The 20148-nt window shown below is 38.0% G+C and overlaps 1 protein-coding gene across 1 annotated transcript in view; it reads left to right on the plus strand.

Moving 5' to 3' along the window:
• The first annotated feature begins 441 nt into the window (after positions 1–441).
• The window catches only part of LOC124589806 (DNA topoisomerase 2-like), a 147484-nt gene continuing 127777 nt past the window's right edge, over positions 442–20148 (plus strand). The window contains exons 1-6 of the mRNA XM_047131593.1: positions 442–497; positions 6635–6803; positions 10760–10940; positions 13989–14232; positions 19605–19817; positions 19889–20062. Coding sequence (XP_046987549.1) covers positions 480–497; positions 6635–6803; positions 10760–10940; positions 13989–14232; positions 19605–19817; positions 19889–20062 — 999 coding nt within the window. The 5' untranslated portion in view covers positions 442–479. The remainder of the gene's footprint in view (positions 498–6634; positions 6804–10759; positions 10941–13988; positions 14233–19604; positions 19818–19888; positions 20063–20148) is intronic.

Raw genomic sequence — 20148 nt, forward strand, 5'->3', positions numbered from 1 at the left:
TATCACGAGAGGGGTACTTTATCATTGTTGCTGGCACGAATTTGATGTGGAACGTATATTTATGAAACCCAATAAATAAATTCATTTAATGATTATAAACCCACTTGTTGAATGCCCCGTCTGCAGCAATTTCAGTTTTTCACCTAATAAGCCATTTCCCAAACTAAACAATGCCATGGTATGCGTGGCATATTTAAAGGGAACAGTAGTAACTGTGACTGAGATACGGCGATTTACTAATATGTAAAAAGGTACGAAGTGTTTAAGAATTAGAATAACAATACGGAATTCTGCAGACGACGAACATCATTCTTAAGTTCAGAATTACTCCGCTACTGGCGCTGCAAGAGTTTGATACAACCAATGAGTGTGCAAGTTACGACAGCTGCAGCACGTGGGACTGACACTGGAGAATAGTGGAGGGGTCGGTTTGGTGCCAAATTCAACTGCAAGTGCCAGGTGGAAGCTGTTATTTAACAATGTCAGGCCCTCTGACGGTAAGGGAAATATTGATTTCGCAAGTTTTTGTACAAGTATAATGTGATTTCCTGTCTGGAACGAATCGTTGTCTTTTTCAACTGTATACTGGCCATTTCTTGGTATAGTTTCCGATAGAAGCCCATCAATTTTGCTTAATCAAGCGCTCTGTGCTTTTCTCGGTTTAATGTGTATTAGTTTGTTGGATTAGGTCGCCAACCGTGGGTTTATGAATGTATGTTAACTGAACCGATGAAAGACAAAAGATTTGTGCTAGTAGCCCTTTTTTCGGGTCGCTATGGGTTGTTAATTCATAGAATATGAAACTGCGACGATAGCGATCAGGAAGTTGCTCGTACAATGAATGTACACAGTGACAGTGATTTTGGCGGGATTATTATTGTTTAGGAGTCAGCCGTAATTTAAATTTAGTACCTGTTCTTAACTGTCACGTTAGTTGCACTGCAATATGAGTTGCTTTTAGTAATGACTTGTAATAGTAAACCTATTTACATTTTTAGCTGAATGTGCTAATGTGTAGATATTGTTTGAGTACCAGCGTCCAGTAACGGCGTCTGTTGTACTTGTTTGAAATGTTGCATAGTTCTAAACAAGGACGTGCCATTTGACGGGTAACGAATATTGCGATTACGGTTTTACGGAGAGCGTTTAAGGTTTTACAGGACGAAATATTGTAAAGGGAATTTGGTTAAACGTATAAATTTATTTATTCATTCATTTCAGAGCATTGAGTTAACCAGGCTATCGATGTGGTAGCGTAGTTTGTGAAACTAAAGAGTAAAGCCAATATTTAGTGTCGGCTTGAACTACAAAACACAGTTGTAAAGATAACAATAACATGGAAGTTGTTTACAAAATGTGAGGTCATCCTTTGTATGGTTACAAGAGTCTCAAATGTATAAACCGTTTCTTTGCCCGTTTTTTTAAATGACGTTCCTACATCTTTAATTCGTCAGTGCGTTCAAATGAAGGTGGTGAATAGAAAAGATTAATGCATAGATATGTGTAACTAAGATTACACGGGATATAAGTCAGGGAGGTGGTGTCTCATGATAATTTCACAGTGAATGGCAACATAGTTTAGTGATTTCACGACAAATACGTTTGGTGCACTTAATTCTGATTAGTATCCTTTGCTGTTAATTCTGTTCTAAGTGATATATAGAACTGACATGGAGGATAAGATTTTGTTTTGCAAAGATTATTTTATAGGACTGACGACAGTGGCAGCAGGAGCTACCATCCCCTACCCCTTGTGAGGTGTGCTCATGGATTTGAGGTTTTGAAAGTTCAACACTGGTAGTGGTCTTCAGCACAGACTGTTCGATGCTACCCTCCATGCTAGTCAGTTGTGTGCAAGCCTCTTCAACTCTGTGTAACTACAACTCACATCCATTTGAACCTACTTACTGATTTCATCCCTCTGCAGTTCTTGAATTGGATTTATTTGCCTGAAGACAACTGTTGTGTTATTTGTACCACCCTCCCCCCCCCCCCCCCCTCTCTCTCTCTCTCTCTCTCTCTCTCTCTCTCGACTATACAAATACCTTCAGGAAATATTTTCTAACACTTAAATTGATGTTAACTGTAAACAAATTCCTCTTTCAAAATTTTTTTTTTTTTGTAAATTCTCATTCTGGCAATTACTTTGCTGCATGGCTAATCATACTACTCTCATCCACAACTTGAGTATTTCATTTCCTAATCTAATTCCATCAGCATCGCCTAGTTCAATTTGACATCATACCATTGCCCTTGTTTTCTTCTCTTTTCAAGACATTCTGTTCCACTCAACTACTCTTCAAAGTCCTTTCCATATTTGACCCTTTTTTTTCTCTCTTTTTCTCCCTGAGCTTGAATTCCTGTCCAGATTTCCCCCAGGTTTCTTTTACTGGTTGTTCAGTGTTCAGACTGAAAAATTTTGAAATTTTGGGGATAAAGCTACAGCTCTGCCCAATCCCTTTGCAACTTCTGCTTCCCTGTCATGTACTTTGAATGTTGTAACTCCTATCTGATTTCTGTGAATGTTGTAAATGACCTTCCTAACCTGTATTTTATCACTGCTACCTTCAGAATTGCAAAGAGTAGTTCCGTCAACAGTCAAAAGCTTTCTCTAAATCTACAAAAACTATAACTGTTCGGCTTTCTTCAACCAATCCTGTAAGATAAGATACAAGGTTAAGTATTGGTTTTATTCAGGATTCCAATACCCCATATTCCGGAAATACGGAAGCGTCCGATCCCACCCGTCTGCTTTGACCCATGACGTCACAAATATGGCGGAAACAAAAACACACACACTTTCCACAAGAAGCCTAATGACACTAACGGGACAAGCGCGGGAAATTGGGTGTTTTGGGTGGGGGGGCAAACTAAATATAAACAAATTTAGACGCCTTGCGTAGCTACAACGTGTAAGTGAAGACAGCCATGCATGAATACCCACCCACCTCCCCAGGGGTCGTAACCCCTGCAACCCATAGAAGATAAAGATGCTGCAGTAGCTGATTAGTGTTTTTTGTCTTTAAAAAAAAATCTCACGGGATAGAACGAACAGATCAGAAAGATAAATATAATAAACTAAAACAGGAATTCGAGGAAACAGATAATTAAAATAAGTAATAAGTGTTTTTAAATTTAAAAAAAAATCTCATGAGATAGAACAAACAGATCAGAAAAGTAAATAAAATAAGATAAAACAGAACTGGAGACAGCCACACTCAAACCAAACTCCGCGCCGTCATGACGTCATACACAACACCCTTAAGTCACGGGTCAAAGCCGACGCGTTGGATCGGACGCTTCTGTCGACCCCATATTCCTCACCCTCTTGACCACACATCCCGATTTTCTTCTTCTTCCAGCTTAATCTCTGGTCAAAGGGACAGGTTTACACCACTCTGCTAGGGCATCCTGTGTGCTTGACTGGCAGCACTGTACTGGTCAGTTGGAACTAGTGTCATGCTTCGTCAATAATCTCCCCATCATCCATGTATGTCTTCCCAAGAAGTCCACACTTCATTGGGCCAAGCAGACGGAAGTCTGAAGGTGAGATCCAAGCTGTGTGGTGGATGAGGAAGAACACTCCATTGAAGTTTCATGAGGTCGGTGAGGCCTTATGTTGTCCTAGAGACGGAAAAGTTTGTTCATATTTTTGAGGCAATGAACATGCAGAAGTTGCTTCTTAAATATCATGAGGGCAGCACAATAACCTTAAGAGTTGATCGTTGCTACACGAGGGAGGACGTCAAACAGAATAACCCCCTTCAGTCTCAGAAGACTGTTGCCACTACTACTGGTTTAGGGTGTTGCTTTAAACTTTTTCTTTGGGGGCGGGGTGGTGTGGTGCGACAGCGTGGATTGTCAGTTTGCTTCTGTGTCTCATCATCTGTGAAGATGTTGAACAAAAAATTATCACAATCAGACTCGTAATGTGCAAGCAGTTCTGCTCAGGTAGACCTTCGTTGCACTTTATATTCTTCTATTAGGGAGCAAGGAACACAGTGTGCACACCTTTGAGTACCCCCAACTGGTGGACGTGTCATCTGTACCAGCAGAGACGTCCAGTTGAGCAGTGAGGTGTCAGTGTGATCCATCGATCATCTTGAATGTATGTGTGCTTGTTCCAATAATTCAGGAGACTCGGCTTTGTGCAGCTGGCCAGCACACGAGAGATCGGATATTTGCACAACCTTGTTGTGGCGGCGCCGCCTTGCCTTCAACTTTCTGTGCTTTCGTTTGCTGCCAGGTCTTTGTAGACATTCTGCAAGTGCCTATGAATGTGATACTCTGGTTTTCTGCCAAAAGAAACTGAGACAGCTCTCTGCTTGGAATGCACCTCTGTTACAGACACCATTTAGAAGGCTATGTATGGCACTGCCCCTCTCAGAACTTCACAAAACTACAGGGGCTCAAGTGGGAATATTCCACAATGTCCCACAACGAATTCTGCGTTTTTTAAATTGAAATTGGCAGAGAAAGTGTTGTTACTTATTGAATGCTCCTTGTATTACGAAATTAGGAATCTTTTTTACCATAAAGAGTTACCTTGGAACACTGTGAAACCTAGTTATCTGGCTGTAAAGAAACACACAGAATAGATCAAGCAACTCGTTCACTTGCACTAACTTGAAGTTTCCTTGTTAAGTGTGTGACTCTCATTAGGTTAGTCTTCCTGATGGTTTCATGCCAATTTAAAGTTTGCACTCACTGGTTTAACAGATAATCATTAGGCTTTATAAGTAATTTCCGGTTGCTAAGAAACTGGCATTGGCATACAGAACAGCATATGCATAGCATTATGCTAGGCAGATCACTCACATTATAAACAGTGACTATCCAGGCACAGAACCTTGGAGTGCTCCTCTGGAAACATTTGGAAATTCGTAACTGCACTTTCACACGGAACTCCTCAATTTAAACTTTTTTTCCTATTACTAAGATATGAGCCTTTTAAATCTTCAGTCGACCGCAACGGTCGCAGGTTCGAATCCTGCCTCGGGCATGGATGTGTGTGATGTCCTTAGGTTAGTTAGGTTTAAGTAGTTCTAAGTTCTAGGGGACTGATGACCTCAGCAGTTAAGTCCCATAGTGGTCAGAGCCATTTTAACCATTTTTTTAAATCTTCAGTACTGTAAGTTCTTGTTTCACTATTAAAATTTGATTATCCACAGAATCAAATGTTTTGCACAGATCAGGCAAAGGGCAATTAATTACGTACTGCATAGCAGAACTACAGATGTCACACAGGTTACACAGATAATGTTATGAACTTAATAAGTCTGTCAGAGCCCCACCTACAGAACTTATAAAGCAATAGCTTTTGGAGAGGTCTTCATGAAGTCACTTAATGTTTTTAGAAAGTATCTTATTGGGCACTAATGAATGGTGTGGGCTACTGTTTGCTCCATTGCATTAGTCACATTAATGACTGTACAATTGTTGGTTTATAATGGAAAGTTTTGTGTACCTGTTTCTGAGTTGGCTTCAGATGTTTCTGGCAGCTGCACGCTCTTAGGCGGCACAGTCGTATCAGTCTAGCCGTATCGATCAATCTGTGTCCAATCATATTTACAACACTCTTCTAAATGGGACAGTGCAGTATGGTGAAAACTGTTGAGATCCCACACTGATGATCTTGATTGAAGCCTGGTGTGTAAAAGGAGAGAGAATTTTGTTGATGGGAGGGATGAAGGAACTGATTCATTACACAGAGTAGGCCGTATGTCAGTTGTCAAAAATGCATTTGGTGCAGTAATACTAAAAAATGAAAGTAGAAATGTATCAACTTAAAAGGACACAGTGTATTGCTCGACTTTCGGGTGACACTCTGGTAATTTTAACAGTAAACCACATCTTGATGCACCATGCCTCTTGTAATATCTACCATTGGAATTGGATGAGCACCTCTGTGATGTTTTCACTTTTAGCAGATGTATGGTAATGTGCTGCTTTTCTCTGAATTGTTTCTTACCTGTCAGTCATCCCAGGCTGACAAGTATGGGTTGGATGAGCAGACTTAACTACCTCCTTTGTGGGTTGTCTACACTTTCTGAGGAATCTTCAAATGGATCTTTCTGGCATCTGACTAACCTCTGATGAATTCTGTGTATTCTTTAACTTTATAAATTACTCTATACAAATACTCTCAGAAATTTAATGAATGTGACTGCTTTGGGTGATTGTGAAATTGTACAATTATAGGTTGTTTCACATATTTATGCAATGTGTTAAATTTGTTTGTCGAAGTTCAGCTTCCAATCACTGCCCCAAATGTCAGTCATCTGCATTTTACTATTTTCTGGCCTTCTGACTTAGTCACTGCTATTTTTGATTGATAAGTGGGAACTTTTCTTAGAGGACAAACTGTTTTGCACATCATGATAGCTGAATAATTGCACTAAAACACACCATTGATGACAAACTGAGGGTGCTTACAAAAAGTATTACTAAGATTATTTACTGAGTAATTAGAGGGAACATATTAAAAAGACTAAAACCAAACTTCATAGTGAAAAATGACCATTTCCAAAGGGGGCAGTGGCATAATGCTACAGCTTGAATCTCTTATGGTTAAATTTTTTGCTACCACATACTAGTTGGGGTAACATATTCTGATGTCACTCTTGTTTTCCAGGACTCTTCTTCGAGGATGAATGTTGCTGCCAGTGAAGTGCAGAATCTCTCTGCTGGCAGCAACACAGCCACTGCTGTGAATAAGAATGTAAAGAACCTGAGTGTGGAGAAAATATATCAAAAGAAGTCACAGCTGGAGCACATTTTGCTGCGCCCAGATACTTACATTGGTTTGTATAATTAAATAACTTGTAAGATACTATATTGTTGGTATAAAATTGCACACAACTACAGTACAGTCCTACAAATGTATCTGATATCACAAAAAGCCATTGTACCCAACCTACTGTCAAAAAGGAAACTTGCCAGCACAGGAGGGTATTGAATGGTGTTGTGTGTCTTGAACAATTACCTACTGCCTTTGAAACCTGCTGTAAATGATGTGAATCCAAACTTGAAAGCTTCTGCCAATACAGCTGTTTAGGATAGTTTCAATTTAAATTTCAAATTGTATAACCAGTCACATTTATTATGTCACAGTTACCACCAAGTGTTTTGGAGGGTTAGTTTTGTCATCAGATGGGTTTTTGTCAGTGAATCCTTACACACCTGTGAACTTGTATAGGTGTCGGGAGGGACTGTATCGCTCAGGTGGTGGACTGCTGTAGCAGTTCTACCACTCTGGGTATTTCTCTGCTTCACTATGCCTGACTTCTATGGCAGTTTGACATATGCAGCATCTAGTGGCTGTTTTGGAAGACTAATTAGCATTTGCATTCAGTCTCAAAGCGCGGTTTCAGCTCCAGTTGCACCACCAGTTTCCCACCTTGTTTCAATTCTGTACTGACGTGTTGATCTCTTCACTTGGATTCGAAGGAATGAAATAAAATAATCTGAACCTTTTCACACTTGAAGAGTTATCACACACAGAAGACTCTTTGCCATGAAACTAACATAAAAGAATGTACAGAAATGTAATTTAAACAGTGTAAATAAACATTACTGTGCATGTGAAAACAGAAGTAACATTAAATATACTTTTTAAATAATAAAACACCCACTCCACTAGTGATGTGTGCAAAACTACGGATCTGATAGAAAATATGAAAAGATTAGACAGATTGTCTAAAAGATCCAGAAAAACTTTATTCAAAATGAAGATAAAAACATTTGAATGTATGCACAAATATTTTCCCAAATTACCATAAAATTGGACTGTGGTTGTGAAAGCAGGCCTAGAGTAGTACCAGGGTGAGTGGGAAATGTTTGTCAGACAGTGTGCACACTCAGGGAGGACTGGCTTGCATCCACAGCACACAAATAGATTTCCACTACTCTGGCATGAAAGGGATAAATTAGGTGTGGATGTATTTTGTGTTTGACTTTTGAGTAACCTCTTGCATTGTCTTCCAGTGATCATAAGATGTTTTTCCAGTTGTATTTACAGAGCATAAGATTTTTTTGTAGTTTAAATTGATACCCATAATGGTCACAACAGAGCCCAATCTAAAATATTCGCATTTAAAATTAATGGAGCTCACTTGAGCTGAATAATTTTCTATATATCGACTACAGCTAAATATGAAAAATTTAAATTGTATCAAATTTACATCAGTGCAGAATAAAATTACATCTTGCACCAGTAAAATCGTTTTGTGAATTTGAGAAAATTGCCTTCTGCCAAACATAGCATACATTAACTGCTAAGGGCATAAATGAGCAAATTAACTGATTTCTCTTGATCATTTGTGCTCTACAGTAAATTGTGTAGTAGTTCATGTAAGCAAAATGTGCATGTTTTTAAAGGATGAGTAATTAGTATAATGAGGACTTCGTACATGAGTGATGCATGTCACATTATTTACAACAATGAAGTGAAATGTAGGTAAAACAAACTGTGGACCAAGAACAACAAATTGAAGGACACAAAGAAGGTGTCATATTCAATACGATTCATAACCTAATATTGCTATTATTGGTGAATAAGAAAGGACAGTTGAGGGGCTAGAACACCATAGGAATATTTGACTGTCTGTGAGATTAGAAATTTGCAGAACAATACAGAGGATAGTTAGCACCACTCTGAGCTTCTAAATAATTAGGAATATTCACATGACCTTTCTCTGGCAAAATTTACCAACAGTTCATTTGGTCCTTGAAAAGTGATGTTAATAGACCATATTTAAACAAAATAATTGTTACATAAATCCTCCTCCTCCATAGCCATGGTGCAGCAACTATGATATATTTTCAGCAGGAAAAGTCTATGTTGTAGGGACTGCAGAAGCTTTGTATTCCAGTATTTGTCAAGATCAGAAGTGTGGCCCTATCTTAGCATAACTGCATGCCTTAGCTGAAGGTACACACCAAAAGTTTTGGCTACTTATGACACATGCGTTACTTACAGTTCCCAAAGAAATTCTGAAGATGGCTAAAAAAATTGTAGTTTTTCATGGAATCTAACAGGCTAGAAAAGAAGGGAGGGAAACCTTGACACTTCATTAATTTACTCCAGTGCATAAAATGGCAGGCAAAAATGACATTTAAAAAGACACACAAATGTAATTATTTTTCCATTATAATATTCACATATTAGTTGTGGAATGCAGTAAAAGTAGCCAATTGATTAGACAAAAATCACCAGCCTCTAACCACATACAGGGTGTTTCTGAAGGAGGTTGTAGTATCGACAATCAGACATTCAATTTAACATGTCTAGTTTTTATCGTTACAGAGGTCAGGTGTTAAGATTTAACCCAGTCCCAGAAGATGTTGAGCAAAGGCAAATGATTAAGTGCAAAGTTGATTTTTATAAATTCCAACATCAATGCAGTTTCGAATTCTCCAAACAAAATCTCTTGTAACTCTTCTGAGGTCCTGTTATCTTTTATGGGCCAGCATGGTTCATAATCAAAATGATCAGTTTCTCTTGTTTCCTGTTCTTTTGTATATTTCACCTTTCACCCATTCTGACAGGCAAATATCTAAATGTGGAGGTGTGTGGAACTTTGTGGCCAAGAAACATGACCATTTCTGGCAACTGTCTTCCAGGAAATGTAAGATTTTAAATGATATCACATAATGACAAGAATGTGGAGGGACCCAGTTATGCTGTAATTAACGTATCCATTGTTGTAGCGGAAGGAACCTCTTCTTATATAATGCTGGAAGCTCGTTTTTGAGAAAGTCTAAGTATGGCCCCCTATAAAATGACGTAACATAAAATGCCAAATCAAGATTGTCAGTCATGCTACACCACACATTTCAAGAGAGTAATTCTTGAAAATGTGTATCCACAAAGGCACTTGGGTTCCTGTCAAACCACTGGAGTAAGTCTGTGTTGTTGACCTTCATATTCTTCTCGAAGGTGTTGAATTCACTGTAATTGATAAGGTTGAAATTCCATTTGTTACTTTGATACGAGAAGTACCCTCTGCATTGTAAGCATTGATGTAGCCACCAATTAAATCGCTGTGTGTCGAGAAACTTTGTTGTTCAGAGGTGCACATTTTCTTTTACTTCAAATATTTTATTTGTATTCTTTATGCTAATCTGATGATTAGTGTGTGTTAAGAGAAATAACTTGCTATTCACTATTAATACATAGCAGAATATGGTGCTCTGTGTTATGTTGACTGTGAGGTGATTTTTCTTACTGAAGATTTGTGGCCTGTCATTCTTTAATACTCCACTCTTGAAAATATTATGTAGTAGAGATCTTGCTTTGTCCTTGCAATAGTGTAATCCAACCAGTAACAATATAAATTGAATAATAAAGTTAAGGCTGTCCATCAGTTACTGGAACTAGCTTTTAAGTACAAAGATTCGGAGAACAAGTGTAAAATGCTAACTTTCAGTACTTTAAATAGTACTTTCCGTAAGAGAAACTGGAACAGAAGTAAGGAGAAAATGTAAAATTTGTGTGTGCTAGATGGAAGAAATCTACAAAACCTGGAGGGGGAGGTACTGCTCTGGCTAATTTAGATTTTTCACCTTTGTTACTATTAATTATTATTATAAATGACTGAAGCTGTTGAACCCCCCCCCCCCCCCCCCCCAAAAAAAAAATCCCCTCCCTGCCCTCCTGCACCAAATATCTGTAATTAATAGACTAATTTGATTGCATTGTTTGTTTAGCAGTGAAATGCTTTGAGATATAATATACCTCTCATGTCATTTATTTCAGGCTCTGTTGAACCTGTCACAGAACTTATGTGGATATTTGATACAGAGCAGGAAATGATGGTACAAAAAGATATTACGTACGTACCTGGTCTGTACAAAATTTTTGATGAAATTCTGGTAAATGCTGCAGATAATAAGCAGAGAGATCCAAAGATGGACTGCATAAAAATTGATATTGACCAGTAAGTAACTGCAGTGTAGTGTATCATGGGAGAGATGTCTCTGTGCTCATATGTCAAAACAGTATATCATGTAGTAGAGTACTTATGTATGAAACCTATGTATGTGTACAATTGTGCCTTGCAAATAAAAAATCTTTGTCTTGTGCTGAAGTTTAGCCCTGTGGAACTGGATTATTTCACACAATGACTTGGCTGGCATGGTCCTTGCTTGGTGGTGGCCATTTTAATGATGCTGCTGATGTCAACCATACCCAATCCAGCTGCCTCAAAATTGTTCTTAGACGAATTTGTGCAACTGAATAGCACACTGCTTGCTCCACATCCTATGGGAACCACATGTGACGTAAGACTCCCCCGTCTTGGAGACGATGCATTGACCACATTTGCAACATGGCCAAATATGAATTTCCATTCACATACTTTTCACACATATACACTCTCAACAGATATCGTGACGATGTCCTGGCCCATGTTGTAACATTCTTGCAAACATTGGTGATTTTCTTCATACCAGAATGTGAGATTGATCAAATATTCATCTTCCTTTGACATGATGCAAAAAGGGGTATTACACTGTTGTCAAATATTTCATCATAGTTCTTTCAGAATGGCTAGCATTTAGAAACAGAACTACCCAATATTTGCTGAGAAACTGCTATTTTCAGTGCCGTTAGTTTCATACTTCCCTGTTGTAATCTTTAATCACCATTAAATTACATTCCCTGCACAAATCTTGAGAACTTAGGGGAGTAAGATTACAGAAGAACAACTTTTTTACTTACCTTCATTATCTCGTCGTCAATGGCTCAGTCTTGTCTAAGAGTACTTTCTTGCAGCTGAAAATTTAGATTTCTTAGGTTCGTGATGACAAAATAACTGTTGCAGAGTTGCGTCTTGCTATGAATATCTTTTGATTTTATCCCATTATTCTAAATCACACTGACGTAACAATTTCCACGTTCAAAAACGGGTAATTACATTGTTGTTGGCAGGTTTAGCAAAATACGTGTGTTTCCATCAAAGGCATGCCCTCCACTACTTACATTCTGTGTACTCACAATACTCCAAAGAGTTTACAAATTAAGAGTTTACAAAACAAAAGAGGAATCATTGCTAAAATATATCATTTCATAAATTAATCCAGAAATGAATTTAATAATTAGTGTTAGGTTGTGCAATTAATAATGTGAATTTTAAGTGTGCTACAAATTTTGTAATTACAAATATTCTTAAAAAGAATAGTAATTTTAACTGTTAGTAGGTACATATCGAGTGTAACACATCAATTTCTTTGTTATACATTTTAGCCTGAAATATAATACATTGTATAGAAAATCATGTGAATTCTTTTTAATGAAACAGCTGAGATAATTTTAACCTATGTGAGATTTGAGATTATACGTGGTATCTGTTCTATCGAAAAAGATAATGCTGGAGGACGACGATTCATTACACTGTCAAAACAGGGAAGTGATTTTTTTCCAGTATAAATATGAAATGTCATAAAACTAGGATCTCACCTTCTGCTAACGTTAACATACAATAATATAATCAGCGTGGAGTGTAATATATACTGTTCACAGTAGTAGAGTCACAATTGTACTGTCAAAAACCTTTTAATGTGCGAAATGGCTTGAGGTGATGTGAAGTTCAAAAGGAGCTGACTGCAAATATCAGTGTACTTGTCAGGTACTTTAAGATGCTTTATGCCAGTTTTAGGTCGTTTTATGAATTTTTTTACATCAAAAACTAGGCACAGTTTTATATTCTTGCAAATTTGCTCCTTTTTATTTTTATGAAAGATCTTTTGGGCTTTTTCTTAAATCTATGCTTTGCATACCTGTAAATTCCCCTTAATGACTGCAACATTTAGTCCTCCAGCCTGTCAGCTTGTTCTGCTTATGTATTTATGTGCATATCTTGACCTACAACTTGCCCATGTTCCATTTCATTCAGCACAAAAACTCAACTTTCAGGTACCATAGCTGCATCATCAATGAATTGTATTGTGCTAATTTTGCGTTCTTGACAAACAACTGTTCTTTAATTCAATTTTCAGTCAACAAATGAACATCAGTGGTGGAAACGAACTTGCTTAAATCTCTTGTGGTTTTGACTTATTGTTCAAATCTGTGTAGACTACTCCAATTTGCTCTGAAGAAAGGTAGGTTTCCATTTCCCTACCTAAAAAAGGAAAAACACTTTAATTCGTTATAGATTACAAAAGTCTTTCAATATTTATGCTTCTGCACACCACATACGCAACACACAATCATTTTTCAATGTGTGTGTTTGTGCCAGGCGCTATCTGTAAACATAAGACAATTGTTTTCATTGATCAAATATAAGATGCACTAGCTTTGATGAAATAAATTTCATGAAAGGCAACATTTGACAAAGGTTCCTTGTTACACTGCACCAAATGTATTTGACAAACTGATTTTTGTCAAAGAAATTTGGTAGTGTAATACCAGCCTAACGAGATGCATCATTTGAAAATTGTGCTGACAAAGCACAGTAGGCTGCAACTTTGTTCTGAATTGTTGTCAGATAATTCAACTGCAAATTTCAATCCAAATACTTTAATGTTTAAATCTTCTTAAAGTAGTTGTACATTGCTGGCCACAATACTTAAGGCTGAGTCACTCTTATGTGAATGGATTTCATTGGAGACTGCTCAGTTAAACGATGGGGCACAAAATTCCTCTTCAGCTTTCTTGCATGCACCATATGACCTGTCTTTGAGACCATGTAAAATGGAAGCACGTTTCTCCCAATCAACTAGTGTTGTATTACGATGTAGGGCCTTGTCAGAGTAATCTAAAAATGCACCCATTATCTTTCCACAGCTGTAACAGTGCAACACAAGAGACTTCAGAACTGATTTAATGCATTTTGTCAGGGATACCAGTAAAACTAACTCTTCAGTTGAATGAAGTCAATATGGGTACAGGGACCCCTTGGATAACATGAGGAATTGCTTGATTATTTGCTATAATTTTTTGTTTTTCATTAAATTATTTACATTTAGTTGGTTGTCTTTGTCAGGGAAAACAACACAATATCAGTGTGGAATAATGGTAAAGGTATACCTGTTGTGGAGCACAAAGAAGAGAAGATGTATGTGCCCACCATGATCTTTGGACACCTGCTTACCTCGTCAAATTATAATGATGAAGAAGAAAAGGTCACAGGTGGCAGAAATGGATATGGAGCAAAGTTGTGCAATATATTTAGCACGAAATTCATTTTGGAAACAGCATCAAAAGAATACAAAAGGGCTTTTAAACAAGTAAGCTGAATTGTTATCCTTCGTCTCATGAATTTTTTTTTAGAATAATTTTATGTGAAAAATAGTTTTATCATATAAACATCTGGAATTGTGGCAGAGTTGTGATAAATAGTACCCTGCAACTACTTCATTATGTTGAGGTGTTTGGATTCATTTTTCTTGTGAGCTGATTGTCATGTTAACATTAACTGCAGCTCAGAGTAGTTTGAAAAAAAAAAAAAAAAATTGCTCGTAATATTCTGCTTTGGAGGGGATTTTAGAAAGAATAATACTGGACAAGTTGCTTCTACTTCAGGCTCTGAAAATAAGAAACGGAAAAAGAGGATTGACCAGATGCACACCCCTAGGCCTATAGTAGAACCAATGATTCTGTTGTCAGTGGCAATATTGTAAATAATTTAAAAAAAAGAAAAAAGGTAGTATTCAGCAATGATTGGTTTTGGATGACTCTGCAGATAGGGAAGATCAACTTTCCCTGTGATCATGAAAGAGCTCCTACAAGGGGACTGCATCTGCTTGTTGCCACTGATTTTGTCCAAATTCACTGATTTTGTCCAAATTTGTGGTAGATGCTGGGCTTCACAAGAAATGAGTGATAGAAATTTTATTTATGAATTTTTTCATAAAAAGTGTGACAAGGAAAGTGAAAAGAATGTAATGTCCAGCATAGTGTAGAGAAAGTGAGGGGTGGGGGGGGGGGGGATGGTTGGGTGGTTCTGGTCCGTCTGCAATTTGCAATTTGAGTGGCTGTAAGACGACAAACTGCCAGTGATGGCAAGTGATCACTCGGATAACCACCGAACACTCTCACAGGGCACCTAAGAGAGGTGCGCATTTTGGGATTCGTTAAGAATACTTTTGGAAGACTTGGTGTGCTCGAGGATGTGAATGACATTTGTTCATTGCATTCAAACTAAATTACTACACTGAGGCTATTTCTAAACATTACAGAAAGAAAAGGATTTGACTGCTGGCACAACAGAAATGTCAGTCTGAGGGGGTGAGAACTAACAGAAGTTGCAATAACTACCAGCATCTTAGGGTAATGAGCAGCACTAGGTGTGAAAAAAGGTGTGATGTGGAATGTACTTGAGGTTGGCAATGAGCAACACTGAGTTGGTGTACAAATGTTATGAGAACGTCTGAATACATTAATGCAGGGTTTTTAAATTATTGGTGTCAACTGTCTGTAGTTGGCGTGCCAGTATTGCAGGCAATTTACACGCATTGTCATTCTGACATGAGGCTTTGCAATCTCCATGGTGCCTCTTGCCAACTGAATCCAGGTATTTCCCTTTCCTGTTCCTCTGCTCTGTAGGTAGGGATTTTCCTGACCTTTCACTAATGAACTCTGTTTCACTCATTGTGCAGATGCACTGACGTCGTTCTCAGTAGCGAGAATCGTGCTTGCTGCGTGTAGTAAGACATGTCTGCTTGCTACTACCATCTGCTGTGGTAGCATAAAATAACATCTAGACAGTATATGGAGTTACTAGTTCATTTTCTGAACTGAAACTTCTACCCTGGAGCAACTGCACTGATCTAGATTTTGCAACCTTCTTCAGTTAAGGTTTTCCTTGTGTAACCTAAATGTTACCACTTGTATCTGCCACCTGTATGCAATGCACTTGTTTCCTTTCCTGGTGTGCTCTAGCTGGTTTGACAGCCTCAAGCTCAACAGTGAATAAGTAAAAAAGCAATCAACACAAAAGGAATGTTGGGATTTCAAATAAATTTCCAGGAGGCATTGTACTGAGTACATGGAAACTTCACATGTAAAATTACTTTCTTTTATCATCTTACAGTTGACGATTTACACATGCTTGGGTGGTTTTCATTATAAAAACAAGGGAACCTGTTCGTTTGAGGCTGCCCAAAGGTCAAAATGAAACTTAACGGGGTACAAAGTCCTGAAAGTCTTAATTACAATCTGTTCTATATAAATTTACTATACCAAATTTTCTTTTGCCTCGTTTTCATGCCTTTTATGAAAGCATTAGTAAACACAACATATTGGACACGATTTCAGTGTATTTGCATTATAAATAAGGTGAAAATTGAAAATTTTTTAAACTGAAAGAAAAAATGTATCTGCATATGAACTCGACCTCACGGCTCTTGGATTACACTTCTGTACTCTTCCTGCTGCTTGGAAACTGTGCTGACATAAATGGTGTATAACTCACCTGACCCACATCAAAGATGCTGTTTTTTGTAACTGCTTGCCCATCTTGATCTCCCACTTTTATTTCTGACAAGGCCCTGTTTATACCATAAATGGGGACAAAATCTGTGGCGATGAGTAGGTCTGTCCCCCTTCTTAGACCAGTTTACATTGGAGGATAAAAGTAGATATCATAGGGATACTAGTTGAGGGTTTTAGTGAAAATTCCATGCCAATTGGGTTGATTAGCAGTTTATCTATTAATGGTGCACTGTCTTGACAGATAACAAACATGAGCTTGTAAGGCATTTAAATGACATAACATATCCTGATTCTTGGGATCACTTACATATGTGAATGAATGGCTGTACTAGACTAGTGTTCATTAAATCTTAGTAAGATCCAAAGTAGCTCACATCAAAAATGAACAATCAAAAAGCATGTCACAAAAGTAATGTCTTATATCTTGTTGTGTAATAAGATATTATTTAATGATATTCTTAAAGTTACAAAAATTGTTCCATCATTTTAACTATTAGTCTGTAAACCGTGTTGGTTTCTTTGATTCCCTTGTATCTGGTAGAGATTCAGATTCCCCACCACAATTCAATACAGGTATGGACTCGGATAGTGCTTAGCAAGTAACAACGGTTCTATGACTCCACAGATGGCAGAAGCTGAGGTTACAGTGCCTATGCTACATCTTGAGTTCTGTGCTTAAATATACACTTGTGGTTACGTACAACATGGCTCTCTTATCACTTGAAGCCTTACGAACATCATAGAAGTAGGCTGAAATGCTGAAACTAGTGAGGGTTGAAAACAATCCCACTTAGGTTCCACAGATAGTACTATGGTGTGGATGGTCACATCTGTTTGGCAGACATGTGTGTAATGAAAATGCTGATAATCCCCAACTGGAAGATATTGAATATATTGCAAAAACATGTTTGCAAAAATTCAAAGTAGCACCTACGTGGATAGTAGTGGTGACTGTTCCCCAGATTGTCCAGGTAACCATTCTTCCCCCTTGCACCTGTGAAACGAGTGTGAAGAAACCTTAATATATTGTATCATAAAAAGTACCCTCTGTTATGTTAAGTAGTGATTTGTGGCACATAGGTGTAAGAGGTACCAGATGTGTAGCACTCCCAAGACTGTCGCCATTTTTTTTTTATGAGTCTCACAGGTGAGATAGTATACCTTGCTTATGCAATACACAATTCACTACCATCTCTATTTGTGTGACCATTATCTGCAACAAGTGTGTACATACTCATTTTATAAATTAGTGTGAATTTACAAAACTGATATTTGCAGCTCACTAAGTTTGTTGGGTATGTTTGTGAATGTCTGCAGTAGTATTGTGAAGTGTAGTGAACATCCTTAAATGTTTCTTTGTGTTATTACAGTCAGATTAAAATTACTTCATAGTTGACGTCTGTCTACAATGTTGCCACATCCACTGCTAGCTACTACTAGATTATAGGGACACGCTCAGTGGGTCACTTCAAGAATGCTGTTAACATTTCATGCGGAGTAATTTGGATGTGTCCAGTGAGGTACGACGGAAATGGAAGATGCTGTCGACAGCTGACTTTTAAGTGGCCAATGACTGAACTGCGGCGGACAGCGGGTGTTGTAGCCCTGAATTTAAATTCACTTATTCACCTAACCACAGCTTCGTGATGTACAATGTATCAAAGAAAACGGCCATATCCAAGAAAACGGCCACCAGCAATCTGCGGCAGAACCAAAATCGCTATCACGTTGTTTGTGCCATTTAAGACCACATCTACGAGCAAACTCTAGACAGAAGAATTTGTTTCAGCGGTAAAAGCAAACTGTTAATTTCTTCTGTCATGGGTTAATTGAAACTATCCTCACTGAAATGAAATGATTTTATGGCATTGATGGCTGCTGAGTTGGCTACACAGGATGCTGCATTACCAGCTGATGAGCAGTCTGTTTGGTATTTGGTTGCATATTATAGGGGACACAAGCAGATTCCAAATGAAAAAAGAGTGAAGGGAAGAAAATGAGCAAATAAAAAGGTGAGTACGAAGATGAAAATGACATAGTGAAGTATTACAAATAAATAAATTTGAACCAGTTAATCGAATAAAAATAATAGTCGTGTAGACCTAAAGCGTCGACTGCACACAGACCATTCTGTTGCAACTGCATCGAGAAGGTTCTGACGTGATCACCAGTGGAAAGAGCAGGCAGTGCCACACCTTCAGGGAGACAGGCTTCAGAGCCACGGATCAGTGCTAATTTAACCAGCCGCCCATTGCTAGTTGGCCCAGTTCGGTGGCAGACTTACAGAGCATCGGTACTGAATAATAGGACATTACTTAGCTTGCATTCTGCAAATAATGATATAAAGTACTTGTTTGTAGGAGGCAAAGGACTTGTGAGAAGATAATTTTTTAGAAATAAACTTTTCTGTTAATTAGGAAAAGTTTTGTACAGATGATTTTGGATTCCCACCACTGGCAATTGCAACTTCTCTCCTTCCTTCCTTGTTTGTGTCTATGCTGACTCCCACAGAAGCTGATGCTACAGAAGTCATTTGATTAGAGTTAGAAAAATAGAAATTTCACTGCATTTGACAACATAAAAACCTGTGACTTTCCACACATTGTGTATAAGCTAATCATTGCCCGACACCGTTACGCAGTGGAAAATCGTATTTTTTACTCTGGTGACCTGCTCGTAACGATTAATTGCAGCCCACAAAAATTGGCTTCACGGAATGCCCTGCAAAGCTTATTTAATCCCTGTGGTTGTGATAACTATATACGACGCTGAATCGTGTCTTGTGGGGGAGGGATTAAGTAGTATTTGGTTAGTGCTGTGTATAATAAAAGTTATTTCATTAGCGTGTGCATGCGTGTGTGTGCGCTGTTTCCAGTGTGTTATGTGATGAAATATGAAATAAAAGAAATGACCCAGGATTTGGGATCTGAACACATCAAGAAAGCAAACTTGACAAGGAATTGGAAGTGAGCTAATTACTTGTTTCATGGCAGTTTGGCAATGTTGAATGGTTTGGGCGTCATGTTGAGTGCTCTGCAGGAAACCAACTCACACAGGAACGGTCAACTAACAAATAATTTTAATTGAACTACAATGTTTTAGGGAGCTCAGTGTTGCTAAAATTTACTTTTCTGCTTATATAAATATACATATTTTTAATTTACAGGTTTGGGCAAATAATATGGGCAAGACATCTGACCCAAAGATTAAGGATTTTACTGGAGAAGATTATACAAAAGTCACATTTTCTCCCGATCTTACAAAATTCAAAATGGAAGCTCTGGACAATGATATAGTGGCTCTGATGTCGAGAAGAGCTTACGATATTGCTGCATCCACGAGGGGTGTCAAAGTTATGCTGAATGGAAAACGTTTGCCTGTATGTATTAGTTTATTTGTTGTGACTGTTCTAGTAACTGCAGGCACTTACACTGTATTCTTTAACTGCAGGTAAAGAACTTCAAAGATTATGTGGAACTTTATTTAAAAAATAAAGAAGATGAGACTGGTAATCCTCTGCAAATAGTGTATGAGCACGTGAATGAGAGGTGGGAAGTGGCGATAACTATTTCGGACAGAGGATTTCAACAAGTTTCATTTGTGAACAGCATTGCTACAACAAAGGTACGTGGCATTAGTACACACTATAGTCAGATCCACGGATGATGGCGGTTCGTGCAGGTTAAGAAACGGACGGCAATTGCGCCTTT

Source organism: Schistocerca americana, unplaced genomic scaffold, assembly GCF_021461395.2.
Source record: "Schistocerca americana isolate TAMUIC-IGC-003095 unplaced genomic scaffold, iqSchAmer2.1 HiC_scaffold_73, whole genome shotgun sequence".
In the NCBI taxonomy this organism is placed as follows: Eukaryota; Metazoa; Arthropoda; class Insecta; order Orthoptera; family Acrididae; genus Schistocerca; species Schistocerca americana.